This window comes from Caretta caretta, chromosome 17 (assembly GCF_965140235.1).
Source record: "Caretta caretta isolate rCarCar2 chromosome 17, rCarCar1.hap1, whole genome shotgun sequence".
In the NCBI taxonomy this organism is placed as follows: domain Eukaryota; kingdom Metazoa; phylum Chordata; order Testudines; family Cheloniidae; genus Caretta; species Caretta caretta.
The window spans coordinates 2,737,774-2,761,413 of NC_134222.1; the positions used below are offsets into that span (position 1 = coordinate 2,737,774).

The 23,640-nt window shown below is 43.8% G+C and overlaps 1 protein-coding gene across 1 annotated transcript in view; it reads left to right on the top strand.

Moving 5' to 3' along the window:
- The window catches only part of EFCAB5 (EF-hand calcium binding domain 5), a 55,970-nt gene extending 32,769 nt beyond the window's left edge, over nt 1–23,201 (top strand). Inside the window, exons 9-21 of the mRNA XM_048823691.2 lie at nt 1,111–1,203; nt 1,307–1,399; nt 2,407–2,621; nt 3,827–3,983; nt 10,157–10,446; nt 11,443–11,615; nt 12,926–13,154; nt 14,484–14,636; nt 15,974–16,077; nt 17,116–17,369; nt 17,895–18,124; nt 19,141–19,237; nt 22,925–23,201. Coding sequence (XP_048679648.2) covers nt 1,111–1,203; nt 1,307–1,399; nt 2,407–2,621; nt 3,827–3,983; nt 10,157–10,446; nt 11,443–11,615; nt 12,926–13,154; nt 14,484–14,636; nt 15,974–16,077; nt 17,116–17,369; nt 17,895–18,124; nt 19,141–19,237; nt 22,925–23,139 — 2,303 coding nt within the window. The 3' untranslated portion in view covers nt 23,140–23,201. The remainder of the gene's footprint in view (nt 1–1,110; nt 1,204–1,306; nt 1,400–2,406; nt 2,622–3,826; nt 3,984–10,156; nt 10,447–11,442; nt 11,616–12,925; nt 13,155–14,483; nt 14,637–15,973; nt 16,078–17,115; nt 17,370–17,894; nt 18,125–19,140; nt 19,238–22,924) is intronic.
- Nucleotides 23,202–23,640: the final 439 nt, after the last annotated feature.

Here is a 23,640-nt window from a genome sequence, read left to right on the forward strand (position 1 = left end):
ATTAAGTTCAGTTGAAATAGACACTTTTAAACCAAATAAGAGCATCTATATAAAAACCTGCACTGGTTTAAAAAACACATTAAGTTAAACTGGTGCAAGTTTATGACTTACGTTTTTATACTTTCTCAGCATGATGTTTCCGATCAAGATTTTACAGTATGTTCCACTCAGACAATATCAGGCACTTGCTCGATCTGTGATATGTATTCCAGACACTAAACAGCCATCTGAAAGCAACATGGTGCTTTTTCAAGCAACACTGCCTTTCTAATAGACAGAATCTTAATGTTTCCTTTTCCTCTGGAATATCATGACAGAGGGGAATCTGGTAACATTAAATATAGAAATGTGTTTTAATAATTATTAGGAAAATGAAACAAAGAGCCTTAAGGAGATAGATTATGGCATTGGATAGCAAAATGTGCTTATTTTAATCTCTTGTCACATTTCTAAAAGGGATATTGTACTTTTCAGTTTCAATTCAGGGCCCTTATTATAGGAAAGCTGCAACAGGGGAATTCCAGGGCTCCCACTAAACCATGCTAAACACTTTGTTGAATACAAATACTGGGACAGACTTCCCCTCTGGTGCTCCATTCGTCAATCCTCTTGTGCTCCACCACTTCAGGCACTACAGGGGCTGGGTCTGTGTTGTGTCCCATTTAAAATTGGGTGACAAATTCCTTATCTCAGGTGGAGCTTGTGTATTTATTATTCATACAATGCACTGAGTGTACAATGCACATATTCCCTTCCCCATGGGAGTTGACTCCCCTTTTGATTTGGCAGAGGTATGAGTCTGTTCTCCAGGTCTTTGCCCCTAGGCGGGGTGGGACCAGGAGGTCCAGATATTCTGCTTAGTGGAAGAGTGTTTGCTGCTGTTGTTAAAATGGATGTTTGGAGCTGGGTTTAAGAAATGTGACACATACCCAGGGAATTTGTTAAAGGGGCAATTTCATACATTGAAAATAAATAAGTATATATAGTAAGGGTAGCTCCAGTGACTCAGATGTGTTGTGCTTATGCGGATGGATTTCGGCCTGTAGGACTGCATGGAGTTTGGGCTTCAACCACCTCCAGTTCATAGATGGTTCTTTTTTAAAATTTCAGGTCCATCTCATCCACCAAGAGAAGCTTCCCAGGCACAAGCTAGAGAGGCATTTGAAAAGGCAGCCCAATTGATTGATGGAATACCATGGTCAGGTGACAGCAGTTCTCAGCACTTTTTACTTTTCTTTCTAGAGACTGTATTTTGCTATGAATGTAATGTTTTATCTCTACATAACATGGGTTGTCTTTCTGTCAGGTGACCTTCTGGCTTCTGACCTAAGTTTCAGGTATAGTAGCTATGGTGAGAAAATTCAGGAAGACTGGAACAATGAAAATTCCAGATTTGCAGGTAATTGATCGCAGTGCTGTATGTTAACCTTGGCCCTCATGTGATAGGCAGTGTCTATGGAAATCATGGCACTGCTGTGAAACTTCATGACTGGGGCTTCGACAGCCAGGCCTAGTGGTCAGGGTTAGTGCCAGAGTCCAGGGGCCTCAGTCAGAGATCAGAACCAGGGTCAGAATCTAAGAATGGTTGAAGTTTGGGATCAGTCCTAGTACTGATGCCTGGGGGTATGAACAGAGCTAAGGTTTAAGGAGCAAAGCCAGGGTCTGTAGCTGGAGTCAGAGTCCTAGTACCAAAGTGAGGGTTCAAAGCTGGTGTCGGAATCCTAGTGCTGAAGCCAGGGTTGGAGTTAAAGGCGGAAGCTGAGTTCCAAGCCGAGGTCGGGAGTCTGAGAGCAGCCACAAAGGCAGGTTTGTTGTGATAGCTGGCAGGGGAGGCTGGTTCACTTCATGGGCCTCCTCCTGGGCTTAAATAGGGCACCTTGTGAAGGGAAGCTGGCAGTCCAGCCTTCCAAGGTGGTACATCCTGTGGTTTTTATCTCCACGGGGTCTGTGTGGTAATGCATGTGGCCCTACCATGGCTGCGAGGTAGCAGTGTGGAGGGTGGTGCCCATTCCACACCTGCAGAACCTCACAGTTGTGGGCTCGAGGGAGATCTTGCCCATTGTCTAAGGAGCCGTTGTCACTTATTGTGAGCCTTTGGTCTCCAAGACCACAAGGGATATTTGGACTGCGTGTCAGGAGCACACCCTTTGTTGTATAACAGTGACTTCAGCTAAGTCTGTATTGTGTAACCCGACCTCATTACATGACACCTCTCACATTAGACTGCAGTACAACTGTGAAGAAATATTACTGGTATTTTTCCTCAAGCAAATGTATGGCCAAGGCCTGGGGCCCTTACTCAGTGTTCACTCAGTCCATATTCAGCCCATGTTTGACACCTGTCACATGCACAGCTTTGGATCAGCATTTGGCTTCCTGCTGGGTGATGTATTTTCTCCCCTCTAGACTTGCGTTTGCTCGTGGCAGATATTCAGACCCATAGTGCCTCCATTGCCATGGGTGCCTTTGACAAGAGCTGCCTCAACCTACCCCAGTTCGTACAGCTCATGGAGACCTTTGTTGGTGAAGACAGCTCTCTGCCAACCGTGAAGAAACTTGTTGCATTTGTGAAAGAAGGATATGGACAGACTGAAGAGGAAAAAATCAAACAGTTGGAAAAAGTAAATGCTGATGGGCTTTGCTGATGTTATGTGTAAACAAACAAATGGCTAGCGGAGTGGAGCTAACCACCCACACCCTCGCTTTCTTATGTTGTGTTTTTTTCGCCCTCTATTTTCACATGAGCTTTCCCCACATTAGCCCTGAGAATAATGCTGGGCTAATTCTGCCACAGGTTGCCTGCCTGTCACACAGCCTGACTCTGTAAGACACCAGGTGGGCAGCCAGCTGTAAAATCGCTTAAGATGTTCAGTTCTGTTGTCTCACCTCCAGAGAGTAACCCATGCAAGCAAGAAACCTGCAGTTCTAAACTACTGCATTTGCCAATGTTCATGTGTGTGCATGTGTGGGAGGGTGTGTATAGTCAGCATGTGCACTGGTGTGTTTGTTACACTCACTGGGAGTTCAGTAACCTTGTCAGCTGTTGAATAAATATATTCACTCAAACACAAGCCCACTCTGCCCAGTATCTTTGCAAAGTGCTGATACATTTCTCATCATGTCTACCTCTTTCGCTGCAGTTTCCTCAGACTTCTTTCTCATTTCCCTCTGTGCTGCTGACCTAATTTGGGTGAGATATTGGATCTGACAGCTCTGCCATCTTCATGCTGAACACAACATTCTTTGCTGTTCAATGAATTCCATTTCCAGCCATTTAGCATCTGGTGCTGCGCAAAAACTGGTTCTAAGTGGCAAGTAGCACATGCAGCCCCATGGGGCCCCGCACAGTGAAAGGCGCTACCAGAATCAACGGTTTGCAAACTCAAACAGAAAGAGCAAACACTGCAAAATACTGTGGGTGTCATTTAGAAGGAGCCACTCAGCTGTGGCTGGAAAGACATATCTGGGGTGTGAAACTGCCCCCTGGCGGGGTTGATCTTACATTGGCTCCTGGTATGTACTTTGGGAGTCAATCCCTTTGAGAAGCTAAAGCTCATTCTGCCTGCTAAAACTGAGCTGTCACTTCTGTATAATCTTTTCCAATATCTTCCTGCTTTTGTGACTGCCATCTAGTTCAGATCTTAATGGTATTTTTACAGTGATTGCCTGGATGACAGGCTTTTTGTGACCATCATGAATGGACAAATGTCCAAATGATGAACCAGACATTGCAATTCCCCTACTGGTGGGTGTGGACACTGAGCATTGTCAAAAGCCAGCTTTTCCTTACAGCTTTCCTGTCTCTGTTGCTTCTTCCCTGTCCTAGGTTCACCGTGAGGCTCTCTTGGCCCGAAGGAAACTGCTCCTGGAGGCACTCTTTGAGAAGTGGGACAACGAATGCTCTGGGTACCTTGACCTGAAAGAGGTGGATGCTGTTCTAAGCACATTTAAGGAAGGAATGGAAAAAGAGGCTCTGAAAAAGGGTAAGAAAACACCAGTTTGGAGGTATACAGTGAGAGAAAAACGCTATGTAACATGCTGAGTCACTAGCCATTCAAAGATGGCGCTAATGAAGTCGGGGCAAGGACTATTTTTGCATATGCCACTGTAAACATAAGGAACTGTAAATGAAATGGAAATGAAGGTTTGTGGCTATAGATGGGCAGGAAGTGTCCTTTCTTTTCAATTATCCATGGCCTGAGAGTTTGGGGTCCTTTCATGCAGGTGTCAAAGTGGCAGCTTGCTGCTTTCACAGGGTAATGAAATGCAGAAAAAGGATATCTGTTATAATGAGCAGTAAGTAACTATGATTTGGACTTGAAAACTGTAGCCATAGAGCAGTCCTGTGGGCGAGCGTTTGACATTTGTGGTCTGACTTGCCTTCTGTGGTGCACAGCTATACTGAATGGGTGATCCTCAACCAGCCTCTGGAATGGTACTGTCAGTGCTCCCTGCAGGCCTCAAATGGCCTTTCAGAATCCACACAGGGAGTTCAGCTCTCGTGATAGAAATAGAGATTTGGAGTTGTGGTTTGTGTGGGGCTTTTAGCAGCTAATATCAGCTCATTTAGCTGACTAACTTTACAAAGTTGGTCCTCTGGAAAACAGGCTGGATCAGACAAACGTGCAGCAGGCCCTCAGAATCCATCTGGCAGCTCAGTAGATATGCTACCAAGCCATAGTACTGCCAAGCACCATATTAAGGGGGGGCGGGTTGTGTACTCACTGAAACTTTTTGGGTACACCATAGACTAGTCTGCCACCATGGACAGCCACCCTTCCCAATGCTTCCTCCTGAAAGGTTGCACGTGACATTTGTCCAGGCTACTTATTGCTGACAAGAATGATTAAGTATGGCATATTTTGACAACCTTCCCAAATCCCCTCATCCCACATCTCATGTCAGGCTAGCTGTGGGAAGCACTGTCATGCCTCAGTCAATTGCATCCCTGTCCTGGGGCCATATAACACAGAGTTGACAGAATGCCATCTCTGTGGTTCTAAGGACATATGTTGTAGGTCAGCATATTGCAGTCAATTTAACACCGCCACGGGGAAGTGGCCCTGCCCTGGAGCACGCACTCCATCCCAGCAGTCTCTTACCTGCTGGGATATAAATTATTGTTGTTTATAATGCAGTGAGTGCCCAAACTCTGGTAGGGTGCTGTATAGAAATACAGGGAGGTGCAGTCCCTCCTTTGAGGAGTTTACACTCTGAGTGACAAATAAACAGACAAAGGATGGAAGGAAAAGGGACACAACATAGAAGCAATATAAAACTATCCCCAGCTGCCTCTGGCTAAACTTTCATAGATATCCTGGTACAAGAGGGCAGTGCCCTTGAAGACCAGCTCCAGATCTGAGTTGCATTCAGCATGGAGGAAAGCCCAAGGTCTGAGGGTGTGTCTACACTGCAGTCCGAGGTGTGACTGAAGCACGGATAGACATACCTGTGCTAGCTTTACCCACGCACGCACGGCTCAAAATAGCAGCATAGATGCAGCAGCAGGACTTAAGCATGGGCTAACAAAGTGAATACATAACCAGGGTTCCCAATGTGCTTCTACAGATGCTCTGAAGTCCATGCATCTCATCAACACTGCTCTTTTTAACTATGCTAGCACGGGTATGTCTAACTTTCACACCTTGGACTGCAGTGCAGACATACCCTGAGACATCTGTCTTTAGAGAGTCAATTCTCATCTTGATAGAGAAGTGTAACTCACCTTAACAATGTCATGGGCCTTAGAAATCCTAGTGTCACCATGAAGTGGAGGGGCCAGCAGCAGTGATGTGGTCTTTAGGATTCACGGGAACAGGCGGATTTAACTTACTGTCCCTGTCTCTTACAGTTCGTTGAATTGTATCCCTGCTAACAAGGGTGCAATCGTACAGGGTCATGCAATTCCCAGCAAAGCCATCAGTTCTACAGCAGATTCACTCTTTCAGAAGCTGAACCAGTTTTTTCTCTGCAAATGAGAAACTCTCCACCAATGGTACCGTCCCTCCCTTGCCAGTTAGTCTATATTCTGGCATTATACCTCCACTGCATCCCGCTGGCTGCACATCAGCCAAAAGCATGTCACACACAGCCAGACTCTAGTGACAGTTCCCAAACAACTGTCAGAGTGGCTGAAAGAATAGTACAGCTCTATGGGAAGTTCTTCTCCTGCATGGACCCAGCGTGGCACATCTCCTGTGTGTACATACACAGGAGCAGGGGTTAGTCCGGTGCATGGCTTAGGGGGTTGCTCCTCTGTTCGCATAGACTGAGGAGAGTGTGATGTTAGTGCAGGCAGACCCTAGCCATAAAAGCACCATTGAAAAAGATGTGGCCAGTAGCTCTAGTTCTAGGGGAATGAACTAGGCCTGGTGGTACTACAGTACGTGTGTATCACACACCTGTGCAGGAGACGTTAGGATGCCCACTCCCAAGCCACATGATGACCACTTGCACATACAGCTGGTTGAAACATTTTTACTCTAATAATTTTATGATGAAAAATGGCTTTTTCTGAGACATTATTTTGACAGAAATTCTTTGGGTTTTCACAAAAAAAACCCCCAAAGCAAACATTGTTTGGCTTGTTGGGTATTTCTTTATGCCTTCCACCTTTTTTAAAAAAAGAGCCAGGGAGGCAAGAAGGAAGGGAGCAAAAGGGGGGAAGTATCCCAAACACAAACATTATTCATTTTGTCACAAAACCTAAACATTCCTTGAAAAGAATTGTGCACATTTTTGCAGCTCCAAGGGACAATAAGTCACTGGCAAACATTTCTAAATGGTCCAGAGCCATGTAGGGCTTACCTGTGCTTCCAGTGAAATCAATGATAAAATTCTCATTGACTTCCAAGGGAGCAGACTCTTAGCTCCCATAAATATCAGGGTCTTAGGCTCTTGGATGCTGTGAGAGGCAATCAGAGCGGCTTCCTTCCTGCTCTGGCATATAATTTGTCAGAGCATTTTCCATTATGCCGTTCTTTACAAACCATTACATGTATTGATCACGAAATACTACTCTCCTAGCAGCAAACTTCACACTTGCACACATACTTAATTGATTATCCGTTAACTGAGGCACTGAAGCCTACTGACAAACAGCTCTCTCTCGGTTTACTTGTCTGGGGACTGCAAAATTTCAGATGAGGGTGCAGGACAGATGATCAGAATAAGAGCATTTGCACTTGTAGTGGGGGCAGCAGATGAATACCGTGTTTCAGAAAGAAGAAAGCCTAGCCTGAAAATTCAAACGACTGTACAAGAGCACCCTCTTGTGTGCAAATATAGCATTATGGGAGGTAACTGGAGTGCATAAGGAACTATTTAATCAATAAAAAGGAGTACTTGTGGCACCTTAGAGACTAACCAATTTATTTTAGCATAAGCTTTCGTGAGCTACAGTAGCTCACGAAAGCTTATGCTCAAATAAATTGGTTAGTCTCTAAGGTGCCACAACTACTCCTTTTCTTTTTGCGAATACAGACTAACACGGCTGTTACTCTGAAACCTATTTAATCAATGAGGAAGGCTGGGTAGTTGAGAAGAACTCCTGCATAGATAAGTCCAGGACTCAGCTGAATAGAAAACAATAGGAGAGGCTCACATTTTCAGAATTGGCCCAGTATTAATCCTAGTTATGTGGTGTAGGGTTTATAGCCTGTTCTTTAAAAGTCTGTACCCTCTCTAGGTCTCGGCACGTGTCTGTAGAATCATAGAAATCAGAAGAACTGGTGCTAGCCCACTGTGGGCCTTAAGCAGGAATATTTTGGGGGGCTTCCACACAACACATATTATAAAAGCAAATATGGGCCCCCTTGAGTTGCTAGGTCCTGGGTCCAGTGCAAGATTGCTCCCTACAGTACATTTTCTAGTGCTCTGTCCAGTCTGCCTTTAAATATTCCAAGTGAAAGCTCTTCAGCTACTTCCTTGGAAGACTATTCCAGCCTGATAGACATCTTTGTTATGGTTCGTTTCATGAAAGTCAGACTGATTTTTCCTGTGATTAGTTTCATCCCATTATTGTTTTATTCTCTTGTGTTCTCTTACACTTCCTCTCCTTCCCCCACATATTTCCAGACTGTTACCCTCTTCCCCTGTAGTCATCTCTTAGCCAAACTATGCATGTTTAGCTCTTAGAATTTTTCCTTTCTACGTCACTCCCACCATACTCCAATCATTTTGGTGCTCTTCTATCAACACCTTCCAGTTGGTATCTTTCTGGTAATGAGGTGCCCAGAATTCAGTGCAGTACTCCAGGTATAGCTGTACCAGAGCCAGAGAGGAAGAGTAATTTACTGTCCACTCTCATTGCCAGATCTCTTGAAGCCATTGTGCTTTACAGGTGTCTCCCTCCTGCTGCATAGTTATCTTTTGGATTATTTCCCCCTCTGATGTATTGGCATTTATTTTTCCAAGTTGAGTCTAACATTCTTATTTTCCTATTGTTTTGAATCTGTCTAGGTCCTTTTGTATTATTTCGCTGTCCTCATTAGTGTTTGCAGCACCTTCCAGTTTAGTCTCCTCTGTGAATGTCATTAATGTGCTGTACATTATTTAGATTGAAAGCTCTTTGGGGCAGGTCCATTTGTTTGTTTGTACAGCATCTAGCACATGATTGGGGCCCTATGTGCTACCACAATGTTCATCATCATTCATCATAATCTTCAAGTTCACCTCCCTACAGCTTGATGCATTGTCATTTATCATTGCCCTTTGTTACTGCCCAACAGACAGTTTTCTCTCCTGTGACAATGTTCATAGGTAAGCCAATCTGAATAAACTCTGGGAATAAGATTTCATGAGACAGTATCAAATGCTTGACTGAAATCCAATTATATCACATCAACTCTCTTCTCTGCTGCAACACTGGCTAGGCACTCCAGAGGTTATTTTTGAAGGAGACTTCTTCAGTGTCCCATGTATGTCAACCCTCTTGGGGTTAATCACATAGGGGTAGACGGGCTTATTGCAATCCAGCATGAGTAAGGGGCATGCATAGCTACGCCACCCCAGGAGCGTCTCAGTTTGAGCCATGCGTCCCCCTTTCTCCAGGGGGGAAGTAAATTGTGTCAGTCCTTGTGCTAGAACAGCTTACTCCTCCCCTCGGTCAGTTTGGCTGCACTGGCTGGTGCATTTGGAAGTGGGGATGTGGCAAGGTTCCACCCATTCCCTCCCTGCCCGCTTACCCTCTGCTCAAATGTGCAGGGTGGGAAATAGCAGCCTGGCACAGAGGGGTGAGGCGTGTAGCCCCTTGACTACTCGGGGAGGAAATATTCAGCAGGTCATGACTGAGCCCTTAGTAATTTTTGAAACTAATAAATCACTGTAGATCAATTCAACCCTGAAACCCGAAAGAACAGAAGTACAGAGCATGTGATCTTCAGAGAAGAGCCATGTAAAACAGTGCTTTTCTTCCTGTTTTCCCTGTCTGCATCTCCTGGTGAAATTCTACTATTCCAGAGCATCATCCAGTTGTCTATGTACGATAAATGGAGTTTTAATTTTGTTTCATCCTCAATATGAGATTTAACACAATACAAATGTTATTTCAGTAATTCAGCCCAGACAACCAAAGCAGAGTTAGTAAGATTATAGCTGCTTTGGAAGGTCTTAAAAACCCCATGGTGAATCCAAGTGCTGTACGTAATGGAAATCCTTGGGGACAAGGTTGAACTGTGAGGTCATCAGTAGGCTTTCGTCTTCAGGGTGTTAATGGGAGTGGCCAGTAGTTCTTCTGTAGAACTTGTGGCTGCTTCTGGAGCATGCAGCACTAATAGGGACATCTACATGCCCCTGGCTGCAGCAGGTCATCCTAAGTCCCTGCAGTTTGGCTATGTGGTTGAGGTGAATGTGATTCTGGGATAAACAGGAGCAACCTCTAGATTTCCCCGACATGTGTAGCTTGGCTGCTTTGTGGAGGTGTGCATAGGGGAGATTTGGGAGCACTGTCCAGGTGATTTTCTCAGTGTCTGAGACCACTGTGATCTGGAAGAGGGAGTGCATCCTGCCTTTATGGCTGCCATAACACCTACATTTTGATTTTGGGGAGGAGGAAGTGAGTGGAAAGAGTGACTCTTTCAAATGATGGGCGGGGAACACTGAGGGAGAGCAAAACAGACAGGTGTGCCTGTGTCCGTATTTGTGTTTCATCCCTTAGCAAAGAAGCACTTTCGCTGCTCCCACCCACACCCCGGTGGTGTGGTGAAGTTGTCTCCAAAGGAATTTCAAACCTATCTGGAATTGGTTGTTTCTGAGCTTACTGGTAACGAAGAGGAAGTTCTTGATACGGTGGTGGAGTTTCTGACCATGAGCGTGGTGCGAACCCACATGGAACGCCTGCGAAGTTCTGCTAGGAGGAAGTGGCTGCACAATATCCAGCATGCAGCTGAGACCAGTGGGGCAAGCATGGATCCAGTGTACAAGGCAGTCTTTAAGGCACTTTCCCAGGTATGCATCACTACCAGCTGCGTGAGTGACACAGACTGTCTAGTGTGGATTATGGCTGACACTGTCTTCAGCTAAAGGGCTACATTCACCACCAGTCCAGGTGGGTGTAACTTGATGTGGGAAGCTTCACCTACCCTCAGTGTGCCTATCTGAAGATAGTGTAATCACTTGCTGTTCCGGAGACTCAGACATTAAATAGCTGAGGCTGTTGTAGGTCAGGGATGAGATGCAGAAGCTCTTGCCAGGTGCTATATCTATCAGATGCCATCAGTGTCTCACGGTCATGATCACCTAATCACCTCAAGTTTTGGAAAATTTAATAAAATAAAATCCAGAAATGCATGTTCCTGGTTTTATGGTTTCTGAAAATAAATACGCATCATTCAGTTTTTGATGCATATGGAGAATTTATAATGTGAATGGCTTCACATTTGCTTCCAGGTGCAATTTAAGGTGTTAATATTGATCTTTAAAGGCTTATCTGATGACCCCTACTACATAATGGACCCTCTTCTCTTCCTATGCAGTGTGATGGCAGCTGATGCACTCTTGCTAGCTGTTCCTAGATTTAACTTCTCAAGGCTAGAGCCAGGGTATCCTTGTGGGAAGGCTCTGGACTCTGGTATTTGCTTGCATTTTTGGTCCAAGACAGTCTGCCCCGGAGATGAAGTTCATTGGGGTTTTTGCTTAGGCATAGGTCATTAGGGGCAGATTGTATTTTCAGAAAAAAGTGGTCTCTGCTTAGCAGAAGCAGGAAACAAATCCATCCTCCCTGCCCGTCAAAATGCAGCTTTTGAGTTGATGGTACAGTGAACTGGCCCAGAACCCATTAGACAAGTGACAGCATGGTCATCATTAATCATCTGGTGTAAGAGAAATAAAGTCATTGGCCTAGAATAGCATCCTGTGATAAATGAGATAAGCTATAAGCACATGAAATAAGTGTAATGGCCAGTGGCTAATGCACAGATGTAACGTGAAACATTTGGTTGCTAGGATGCAGAAGCCCATGGGAATAACAAGAAGATCAGTGCGTATATTGCCCTTTTGGAACAGAACCAGCTTTCACCAGAGCGGGGAGAGGTTCTCCTGCGGTATGTGGCTTGCACCTCAGATGATGCCCCATACATCCTAAACCAGGCACTTTACAGGGACATGAAAGGAGTAAGGTAAGGAAACCTGCACAGAGCTGTTACCTTTCCTTAAGTCACTTGAATCATGGAATTTAGAGAGTACAGTGACTATGGAAAAGACAATCCCTCAGGGGCCAACACAGGATTTTATCCCTTATAAATCTGCTTGTACTTTTTACCAGTAGTTCTCATCCAGAGGGTCCAGAGCCCTCTGGGGGGCTGTGAGCAGGTTTCAGGGGATCCACCAAGCAATGGCCGGCATTAAACTCATTAGGGCCAGGGCAGAAAGCCAAAGTCCCGCTGCACGGGACTGCAGCCCAGGGCCCCAAGCCACACCACCCGGGGCTTAAGCCAAAGCTTTGCGGTGCCCTCTTGGCATGTGGCCCCAGGCAATTGCCCTGCTTGCTACCCCCTAATGCCGGCCTTGGCTTTTATATGCAGAAAAACAGTTGTTGTGGCACAGCTGGGCCAGGGAGTTTTTATAGCATGTTGGGTGGGGCTTCAGAAAGAGAAAAGTTGAGAACCCCTGCTTTATACAACCGCGTTTTAAATGTCCTAAGGGATCAGGTGCCCACTCCTTTACTTTGGGAGACTGTTCCACAGTCTAAGAAGTCTTATCCTTAAAGAAGATTTTGTATTATATTCAGCCTACAGTTTCTTTTAAACTTCTTCCATTACTGCTATGTATACCCCCTTTCTATCACTACAGAGCACTTTCCACTCCCTTACACTCTTTAAGCTCTAGGAAACAATCATCATGCCTGCTTATCACTTATGTAAGTTCTACATATTTGTCTCTTTATCTCCTTCCTTATACATCATCCCCTCTATTACTATCATCACTATTAGTCCCCTCTGAATCGCCACCCTTCATTTGTCTCTATTTAGTTACATTCTTTAGCTGATATTTTACAGAACTTTGAAGATGAAAAGTGCCATGTAAGTGCTAAATATTATTGTCATTATCTTTCTGGGATGCACGAGGTAGATCCAGTATTCTAGGTGTTGTTTTATCCGTGCCTGACAGGGCTGGAGCATCACCTTCCTACTCCAGTCCAGGATGCCTTAGCATAAAGAGCCCAAAACTGCACTGTGGGTTTGTTTGCCTTGTTGGTGCTATGTGGCATTGTACCCTCCTGTCTAATTGCTATCCACCATTTCCTGTGGGAGTCTTCAGGGCACTGCTGCTTTCAAGTTTCCCTCTCTACATTGAACACCTGTGTTTGGATTATTTTACCCCCAGATGTATTGGAAATCCTCAGAGCTTTTCTAAAGACTTTCTCTGTCTACTTACCTTTCTCCTACAAACCTCCTCTTGCCCTCCCCGTGGTATTCCTGTCCCTCAGCTTTGCAGCAGCAGAAGAGGGGAAGCCAGTCCATGTTCCAAGAGTTAAGTTCCATGGAAATATCCACTTCTGGAACTATGACCGGCCAGAACGGGAGAGGAGAGGCTCATTCCTGGTGCTGCCACTGCTGGATTCCCGATGGAGGGCCTTCGGGATTCTAGGACTTGACACCCTGCGGGACCAGTGTGAGCAAACCATCTTTCTAACCCATGAGATCGGTTTCTATCAGGTGGGCACAATGAGAAAAGCAGGGTCATTAGATGGTTCAAACAAGCAGTTTGGGACTGTGTGGACTTCACGTGCCTTGCTGTGAATGGGCAGCAGCTGTACAGTTAGAAAATGCACTGTAAATCCATTTTACTCTCTGGGATGAAAATGACACAAATAGACCAGTATTATCCCCATGTCAGATATTTATGTAGAAGGCTTCGCCTCTAAATGTGAATGGTGAACTACAAAGAGATTTGTACAAAGTTCATACTTATTAGCAGTTATTTACTGAACACAGTGGTTGCGTGTTTTGAACATAAGAATGGGTCAGACCAATGGTCCATCTAGCTCAGTATCCTGTCCAACAGCAGCCAGTGTCAGAGGGAATGAACAGAACAGGTCAATTTATCAAGTGAACCATCCTCTGTTGTCCAGTCCCAGCTTCTGGCAGTCAGAGGTTTAAGGACCCCCAGGGCATGGGGTTGCATCCCTGACCATCTTGGTCAATAGCCATTGATGGAATTCTCCTTCATGAACTTAGCTACATACTTGTGTCATGAAACTGTTCACTTTATACTTTCTGGACTAATTGCAAACCACTGCACTTCAGGTTCCTTTACCAGTGTTTCCAAATATCCAGATGTTTCAGGCTGGATCAGGGAAAAAATCTTCTTCTCTACAGTCCCGTAAAACTTTCAGTATAATTTCTTCATGTGTTTCTACTTTGCCAGTTGATAATGATTCCAATTAGTGGAAGTCAAGCTGGAGATAGTATCAGCAGCCAGGTATTACAGCAATGGGCGCAATAGAAACAGAATCTGGAAAATCTCAGTGGATGTTAAGATACAATGGGAAGAAAGGGAACTTTACAGAGATACACAGTCAACCAAAAATGATAGCTGGTACACAGCCTAGCCCCTGTGCATGCATCACTTATTCCTTAGTTTTCTCTGTTTGATATTTTTGCTTTACTTTAATCCCTCCCTTTCCCCCCCTTTTATTTACCTGGCCAGAATGCTAGTAGAGAACTGCTGTTGGAACTGGACTCATTGTAGTTACCCCTCTTGGCCAGGAGGGAGCACAATATGCCAGCACTGGGAGGCAAGTCCTCCCTTCTCAGAGACCATGTTCTCCAATCATTCAGCTCTCCAGTACTGGCCTGGGCCCCTGAACTCTGGAGTCCCCTTGACAATGGCAATCACAGGCTAGCTTTATATTCTTAGCAATTCTCTCCTTTAAAAGTAATTTTTATAGACTAACATTTTACTATTTTTTTTTTTTGCTTAATTTGCTATGAAAACGTCCCCGACTTTATCTCCAAGTCATTTAGAGGATTCTGTTTCCATAGGGGGTTTCCCGCATATTCAGCAAAGCCTACCACCATGTCCACACACTGGAAAACATATTGCAGGTTGCATTCACTGCTGTGGGTTGGCTCTGCACTAGGGCGCCCACCATCCGCAACATCACTACGTACCTGGTAGAGCCTGGCAAAGATAAGGTATGTCTAGTCCTTTCACGTTAGTCTCAGACCACTGCACAGAAGAGACCTCTTGATATAATAGTGATATATTGGGCTAGTGCAGTTTAGCAGGGATCAACCATTGTTAGCTCAGTTTGGTTCTCAACCAAGATTAATCCTGCCACAGATTCTAGTACCTGATACAAGATTCTGTGGGGGAAAAGGGAAGGAAGGTTCCTTCTCTAGGGGATGCCACTTTTCATTCTTGCTGTCCCTTCCAGTGATCTTCCTTCAACTAAGAAAGGCTGGTTGGGATTCCCTTCAGTTCCTGCATTAAAATCAGCAGCACCCCCCTCAGTAAGCTTCTCCTATGAGCTAAAGGTACTGGACCTTTAGTACTCCTGGCTCCTACCAGCCAGTAGAGCAAGACACCAGACTCAGTACTGCATGCAGAGCGGCCTGTGGAAGTATAGAACAATAACCACATGGTTACCATGCTAGCCCACTCAGCAGCTGTCTGCCAAATCAGGCCTAAAAGGGAACTGCTCTACCGTGGAGGAAAAAACCAGCCAAGATTATGGTATGGAAAGGGAAAATGGTTAATGTTCTGGCTCTTCATCCTGAAACAACATCAGCAGGCCAAATGTAAATACGAATCAAGAGGCAGCCTGCTCGCCATTAGCTGGCATGCGCGGGCAGCCCACTCGCCTGTAGTTCACATTCCAATTATGCAGCAGGCACGGAGACACTGGGATGCTTGTCAGCTCACCTCAGACTGAATTAGGTAGATAAAAAGCAAGAGGATGAAATGTTGGGGACTGAGCTTGTGTTATGGTCGCTGCTGCAGCCACAGCTCAGCTGCTTCCCTGTGATAAACAGGTTTCCCGCTGGCAACTTATTTTTCATTCCTGGCTTTACATTTTCCTCTTGTTGGCTGCCCATATGTCATATTATTTGCTTCCTAAAGATGGCTGTGTGCTTTTCATCTGGCAAGATACACCGACGTGAGCGCTGTGTCTATGGAAGCTATTGTACCATGGGAACTGAAGTGAAAATGAACTGTCCATAGGTAGCCCCCTCACTAGGCTGAGGCTCATCCACCTGTTGGCATCCTTCAGGACTGGACCACGGGGATAAGTTTAATTAGGCCAGTCGAAGGAAGATGTTGTACATATCTGTGGTGCACGGTGAGTGCTAGAATCTGGGGCTGTGGGAACAAAACCACACCTGGTTAGAAGCTGTCCTTAAATCATCCCACTGAGGGTGAATGTGAGTGAGAGCTCTCCCCTAAGAAGCAAGCAGTGGTTCTCTCTCTAAGCTTCAAAGTGGATGTTCATTTCCTGAATGCAACAAAAACACCCTTTCCTCTTTTCAAGACAAGTGACTACGTTTTGCGTGAGATGATGACTACAGATCACTCTGGGCACATGGAAATCCCCTCCCCTCCCACTGTTCTCCGCAGGAGAGAAAATATCTTCAGGTGGGTTTGAGACTCTTCTGCCATCTGCAGGGATTTACAATAGTCATCCATGCCTATGCTGTAACACATGCAAAGAGCACTCAGCAGAGGCAGACTCCGTTCAACGGTAAACTTGCTGCTGCATTCGTCTCTTGGCTGCTGTCACATGCAGGAGGCTGGCTGCTGGATAGAAGATTAGGCTGATAGGTTAAGTCCAATTGTAATGTCCGGCCTACCGCTGGCAGAATATGCATACACTTTGCATACAGTCTGTGGGAGTGGTGTCTATCTGTCTATCATATGCTCTCTCCCATGGTATCTGGTGTGTGTGTGTGTGTGTGTGTGTGTGTGTGGTAATACATTATCCAGGGTTAGGAATCTTTTCTTTGGGCTAGATCCTGTAAACATTCAACACCAAGCATAATGCATACTCACATGAGTAGGTCCATATACTTCAAGAAAGCACGGTGTCTGGTAGTGACTGTTTGCAGGGCAAGGCCCCATATCTTGAGCATTCTGTTCTTTAAATTAATGTATCTTTTTTCCTGGTTCTGTTATCCTCATTTCCTCTGAAACATCCTACTGTGTAGTTATTACCTTCAACTGCCAAGGTCCTCACAGGCTTAGCTATTACATACATCTTCCCTTGCTGCTGAACTTAGTCAAGAAGTTACTTGCTGTTCCAGCAGATGTTTTTACTTTTTGTGAAACTCCACGGAGCAAATGTCAAGATCACTCTGAACCGGAAACTGTGTTTGCAGCAAGAACACAACACTAACTTAGTGTTTGTTTAAACCCATATGATTCTCAATACTAGACGAGGATGAGCAGGGTTGTGCTCCGAAGTGCTATTTCTATCCTTCCAATATGGCTGGAATGTTGTCTGTATCTGCCTGCTTGTAGGCCACAGGGAGGAAAGCAGCTGTTTTAGTAATATAAAAATTCCTTCCCTTCAACAGCAAGATATGTACGGTCCTTCACTGCAAATGCTACAGTAGTTGCCAAAAAGGCTGGAGTTGTAGAGTTTATGATCTTGTCCTCATTCTACTGTCATTTCAGAGATTACCTCTTCAAGTGCACAGACAGTTCCGAGGTCATTAGCACCTTTGCCTATGGAGAGCCTCACATTGCAGTTCCACTCCGTGAGCCAACAGGATGGGCCTTTGGGGTGTTTGATCTCAGCCCTGCACATTACCAGGGGTTACCACCTCATGAGCACAAAGACCTGCGGATAATGCTGAAGACGGCCCAGGCAGCTTGCTCCGAGATACTGAAAGAGTCTTCAGGGGAAACAGACCCAATCTATGTCCTAGGTACTGTGCGTGCAGGGCCAGTACAGTTTCTTTGGCCGATATTAGGAATCTCAGTAAAATTAAAGCCAAGACAGCACTCAGACAAGTACAGAAATACAAATAAAAACATACTTCAGTCATTTAAACCAAGTTTAAGTGAACCCCAAATCTCAGCAGACTCTGGGGAAAACAGCAAGGGAGGAAGAATGTTTCAGAGGCTCCGGCCCAGCTCCTCACAGATATTTATTCGTATTGAGTTAGGTGGATCTAACTACCTTTGAGGGTCTGGGCCTGTGTGTTCTTCAGGGTTGCTCAGAATGGAACCCAGATCATGAGCTTTGCCTCCCTTCCCCTGATCCATATACATTTTGAAAACACTGACAGACTCCTAGGCTGTTCGTAAACAGACCATTTATGAATACTATCTGTATTAGAACTGGAAGGGAAAGTTAATCATAAGGAGGGCAGACCCCTGTATTCAAACCTTACATCTTCAGTAGCAGGTCTTTCTGAGCCTCTTCTTGAAAGGTTGGCTTGTGATTCCAGTTGCAGAGCATGTTGCGGATTTGAGGCGTGCACAGATTCTCTTCCATCGGCTCATGCTGCAGGACTTGCGTGAGTGTATCCAGAAACTCAGTCCCGAGTCCTTTGCCGACATAAAGTGCTACGCAGAGCCTCCAGCCATGGTGCATAACATACTAAAGGGTGTGCTGCTTCTTTTCTACCCAGAGTGGGTAGGTTCGGAGAAGATTGCGAACTGGAGTCATTGTGTACTGGTGAGATATCAAGTTCTTGAGCCACTCTCTGTTTAGGCAAACAACCCAAAAAGACACAATGGGACTTGTCAAGGGTGATATGAGAAAGAAATATGCTCCTGGAGATATGAGCAGTGGGGAGGCAGTGGACCTAAGGGGTTAACAGGCCAGATTTCATAAAGACTGGAGAATGGAAAAGAGTGGAGAATCTATATATCTATATATCACTATGAATCTATAAGATATATCTATGCCTAAGTAGTAGATAAACAAGGAGAAAATATCCATTTCTTACCAAGTTCCATGAACGAACAGCAACATTAATTTACCATGAATATCTCTAAAATGTAATATGGAATGTGATTTGCTATAAAACTTCAACAGGTTCTACAAAAAAAAATCTGATTTCAGTGTGCCTTCTGCCCTCCTTTGTACTCCTTGTCACAGCCCTCTTCCCTCTGTTTCTTTCCAGTTCCTCATATTCCAGTCCCTTGTCATAACCAACTGGCAATTTAGACTTCCTTGTTTGTTTCAATATTAATAAAGTCCCATAGTAAACATAATTCAAGAAGATAAATTCCAAGCCTGGACAGCAGAACTGGGAATGATGATTTCTGTTTCTACAGGGTTTTAGAGAGGTGTTATATATAGCAAAGGTGTCAGTGTAAAATACAAATCTAATGTATATCTCTCAGTATAAATAAACACTCACAGAGAATACGGTTGAATAAACAGATGTAGTATTACAGTCAATTTACTATTATATTGGAAGGAAATTTTATCATATTAAGAACCATTGGAAGACTTACAGGTCCCCTCATCCCTTTGCCCCTCGTACCTCACTCGCCTGCCCTCCCGCTCTTCAATTTTTCAGTCTTCCCAGCCTCCTGCCATCATACCACCACTCCCTTCTGCCTCTCCATCTCCATCAGTGTTCCCACAAACTCCACACCAGTTTGGCTTGGCTACCTTTAGTAACTTTGTAACCTTTTACTGTTTTTCCTGATCACCCTGTGATTCTATTCTTTGCATTGCAGAAACTTGATGGTGATTTGATTCAAAAGATTTGCTGCTTTGACCCAACTGCCACGAATGGGCAGGTTCAGACGGGGCTGCTGGCTAACTGTATCAAAGGTATATATCAAAAACGAATTCTGGGGTCATATGCTGCATCTAAGTATTGTCTCAATGAACTCTCAGCTGCATTTTTGGTCCCCCAACGATTTAAACTACAGACAAAGCATTCTAAACTTCTGTGGAATCTTTTTTGATGAATAAGAAAGACAGCCCTGCTAAGTATGATATCAAAACTCACAGCTCCAAGAGATGGCAGCCGATCTGCTTTGAAATGGGTTCCGTCACCACATGTCGGAGAACAAAAGTTACTTTGATGAGTAAACTCTTTTTCTATACATTTCAGGCTGCTCTGACTTATACCAGGGACCTGACCCAGGTCAGAACAGACCCAGGATTGGGGGACCACAAAATGGCTAATCATCATCTTTGTAAACAACAGCCCACAGACGCACCAAGTGCTTGTTGGTTGCAAGTAAGGATCTGGGCCTCAGTCCGTCTCTCTCTCTCCTCATGAGGATGAGCTTTCCAGGGTGGTAGGACGTGGAAGAGGCTGTTATAATTCTGAACATTTATAACAGGAACATGCAGGTTTCCTGTTGACTTGTGTTTAGATTTTCACAACAACATCTTTTTATATTACGCGTCCCCCCGCCCCAAATACTCTTTCATTTGTTTAACAACAAACTGTCCTTTGCTGAGCTGATGCTAGATGGAGGGTCTGTGAAAATCAGATGAGCAGTTGGCACTCACTAATTAAACTTGGCTTATTTATTGATACTACCTTGACACGTACCTTTTTATAGATGTAGCCTAGGCATGAACAGTAAACATTTAACCAGGCCTGGCTCCTTCCCTTCTGATATTAAACTAATTTATTGCAGCAACAAGAGCAGCCCCAGGCAGCCCCTCTTTCCCCACAATTCAAGCCCTGGATTAGATGGAGAGAATATAGTTCTACATTTGTAAAAGACAAGCTGCTGCTATTCTACAAAGGAACAGTTACGTGGCATGTAACCTATTCTGGGACTCAAACCAATTAGGATTTAGGAACTGAGGAGACAAATCAGTGGTCTAAATGCAAATACCACTGACGGTCATATGTATCAATTTCAAAATGTATTACAACATTCACATAGATACATGTTCCTGTGTTTTCCTCACATGCGCCACACACCTGTACTGTAATATAATATGAAGCACTTAACTGCCTACACCATGTACCAGTAAAGCAAGAGAGAGTGGTAAAATAAAACTTCTCATTGGTATACACATCAGAATTAGTCCAGGTCCCTTTAATGCTGTGCACCTACTAGTTACCTTTAATTGGTACATATCAAAATAGCTGAAAAGGGCAACTAAACTTTAACCTCAGAATCTGAACATGGAGAAAACACTTTGCTTTTCTCACCTTTACTAGCATTTTAATGTCAAATGTCTAGTATTAAAGCCTAGCACAGCACCCAGCACAAATCCTATCACAATACAAGTAAACAGTAAAAGATGGAATTGATTTATACATAATTGATTTATTAAGTTGAAACCTCCCATTACAACAAACCAGATTACAGAGTAACAGCTGTCACATTTAATTACATTTTTTAATTAAAGCAGAATCTATAAAACATACAACTAGTCCATAAAAAATAAAATCAGGGTGCCATGGAAGAGACTTTCTGAAAGCATCTGATTTCTTTATGGATTCATACGGACGTTCTAGAGGAACTTCCACACCCTTATTTAAAATCAGTACAACCAGTTAATCTGTTTCAGAGCAGGATGAACTAAAACAAGTCAGGACAAAATTCGACCAATGTCTGCCTTCTAAAGCAACCTGATGAACAGCAAGGACACATCTGATCTCCCTCACAACTTAGGTCAGGGTAGTCATTATTTTTTGTCAAGGTCCAAATTTCTTGGTCAAGGTATAGTCAAAGGCCAGACTCCAGAGAAAATAATAATAATAATAATAAGTAAATAAAAAGATTTTGGGGTCTGTACAAAAGCATCTGGCAGTCCGGATTTGGTCCACAGTCCACCTATTGACTACCCCTGACTTACGTGCAGCAGAGATTTGTATAACTCGCCAAAGTGACCACGAACAGAAATAAAAGGACAGGACTATAGGACACAGAACTGGAAGGGACCTCCGGGGTCATCAAGTCCAGTCCCCTGCTATTGCAGGCAATCCAGGACAGCAATAATTATCCCTGGTTGGTACATAATTCAGATTACACAAATGGAAAATAATTAGGAAGAATCATGGCATCAAGTTGAAAGAATGTATGCATACTAACAATTCCACAAGAACTAAATAGCACTGGGAAGGAAATGATCTTGTCTGGCTCATCCCAGCTTGAATCACTGAGGATGTGGCAGACAGGCTTAAAAGGCAGCAAACATGTCTGAGAACAAAATTGTGCTATAGAGACTAACTAGGTTATAGCATGGCGTGGGTAGCATGGGTCTCAGAAAAAAATAAACACTGCTCAGAGAAACCAGGCTAGACTGTGTTGGCTACAACCACATCTAAACATGATGGTAGCTTCTATAGCTCATCTCTGATCTTAGTGAGAGTTGAGCCAGAGAGAATAAGTCACCTTCCTACAGCTCCTCTAAGAACAACTATCAAAGGAATTTAATATATAATATCAAATATTTGTATTTACGCTTCAACAGGTCTTTCTACCTGCCTCTGCCAGGCTATGTTATTACCTTGTCTTTGGGTCAGTGCACAGTTGGATGCATGCACAACACACAAGTGTATTATTTTCTTTGGTTCAACCATGCACATGTTAAAAGGACCTTTTAAAACTCAATGGGCCAAGTTCAGCTCAGGTGAAACTCGGTTGATTTGCCCTACTGAACCCAGACCTGAATTTTCCAGCACATTTACAGGGCTGATTCATTCCAACCATCCAAACTGAAAGACATGCAAACACATCTAACAGCACAAGAATAAACTTTGCTGTCTAATCGTCAAACAAGGTGGGTGAGGATTTCCTTTATTGGATCAACATTTGTTGATGAGAGAGACAAAGAAGCGCTCTTTGTGACTCAAAAGTTTGTCTCTTTCACCAGCAGAAGTTGGTCCAATAAAAGATATTACCTCACCCACCTTGTCTCTCTAATATCCTGGGATGGAGGAGGATACAACTACACTGCACTGAATAGTCAGACAGTAACGTGAGAGGGTTTGTTTGCTCCCAGCAGGTGTCAGCATTCTAATATACCAATCGTGAATGCTGCTTGTCTCATTTGTCCTTTTCTTTTTGTCTCATTTTAGAAAATCTATAGCATTTGTAAACCAAATTCAATGGATTGAAAAGGCAAATTACTACTTTCTAAACAGCCATGGATTAATATTCCATGGCTGTTTATAAAGTAGTAATTTGCCTTTGCCCAACATAGCTTTTCTGCAATAGAAACAATCAAATATGCAGCAGTGGATGATGGTTACTAATTCTCATCCAGCTAGAAAGTATGGTTGTAGTTCAAGTCTTAAAGTAGGAACTTCCTGGGGCAGTTTGACTCTTGGGATGCTTACTTTGGATTTCTTTAGTAAGTGAAAAACTCTAGGTCATGATTCTGCATCAGAATCTGCTAGTATGGGACCCCTGAGCTTGTGCAATATTCCACTAACTTTTGGACTCCACATGGGTACAGGGATCTATGCTAGCGGGTCATGCTAGAGCACTGGCCCTAGTTTTGAAATGGACTTCTGTGTTATGATTTTGTTTGTTTTAGGTATACCTAGAGAAGAGGTGTGGAAGCATAACTCTGTTCCAGCTGAATACCTGTACAACTGGGCACTTACCTGTCTAACACTAATAGAGCTCACGAAGGAACTACAGCATACACAAGATTCACCTTTAGCATCTCTGACTCCAAGACCCAGTCTGATTGCATATAAGTCTTCAGAAGTTTTGCTGTCCTCTAACCCTAGTGATTCTATTATTTAATGTTACTTTTAAATGTTTGGCTTTATGTTTGCTATTCATAGCTAATAAACATAAGTTGCTTACCAGGTGTAGAAAATCATTAGGAATATCTAAGTAATTTATTTAGAAATGTTAAAAGGAACAATTCTGATAACATAGGTGGGTCATTCTAAACTCAAGAGACTTGACTGAAGAGAATACCATTCGGTTTTCATTTAATTCTGACGAGAAGAGGATTAAGCAAGAGGGCAAATATAACTTGTATGTCTAGCACATTACATGATTCATAAACGGTAACAGAAAAAGCCCTTCCGAATTGAATTGTGTATTTAGCAAAGATTCATTTTCCTAAAGTGACATTTTCAAAGTCACTTTAAGCCTAGAAAAGATTGTTGAAGAGCATGCTTTTAGTTCTCCCAATGGGCAGAACACTTATTCTGGAAAATCCCTCTAGTTTTAATGTGACAGGAGTTTTCTTGTTGGGTTAAAGCTTGTTTACAGCAAACTTTACTGCTCTGTTGC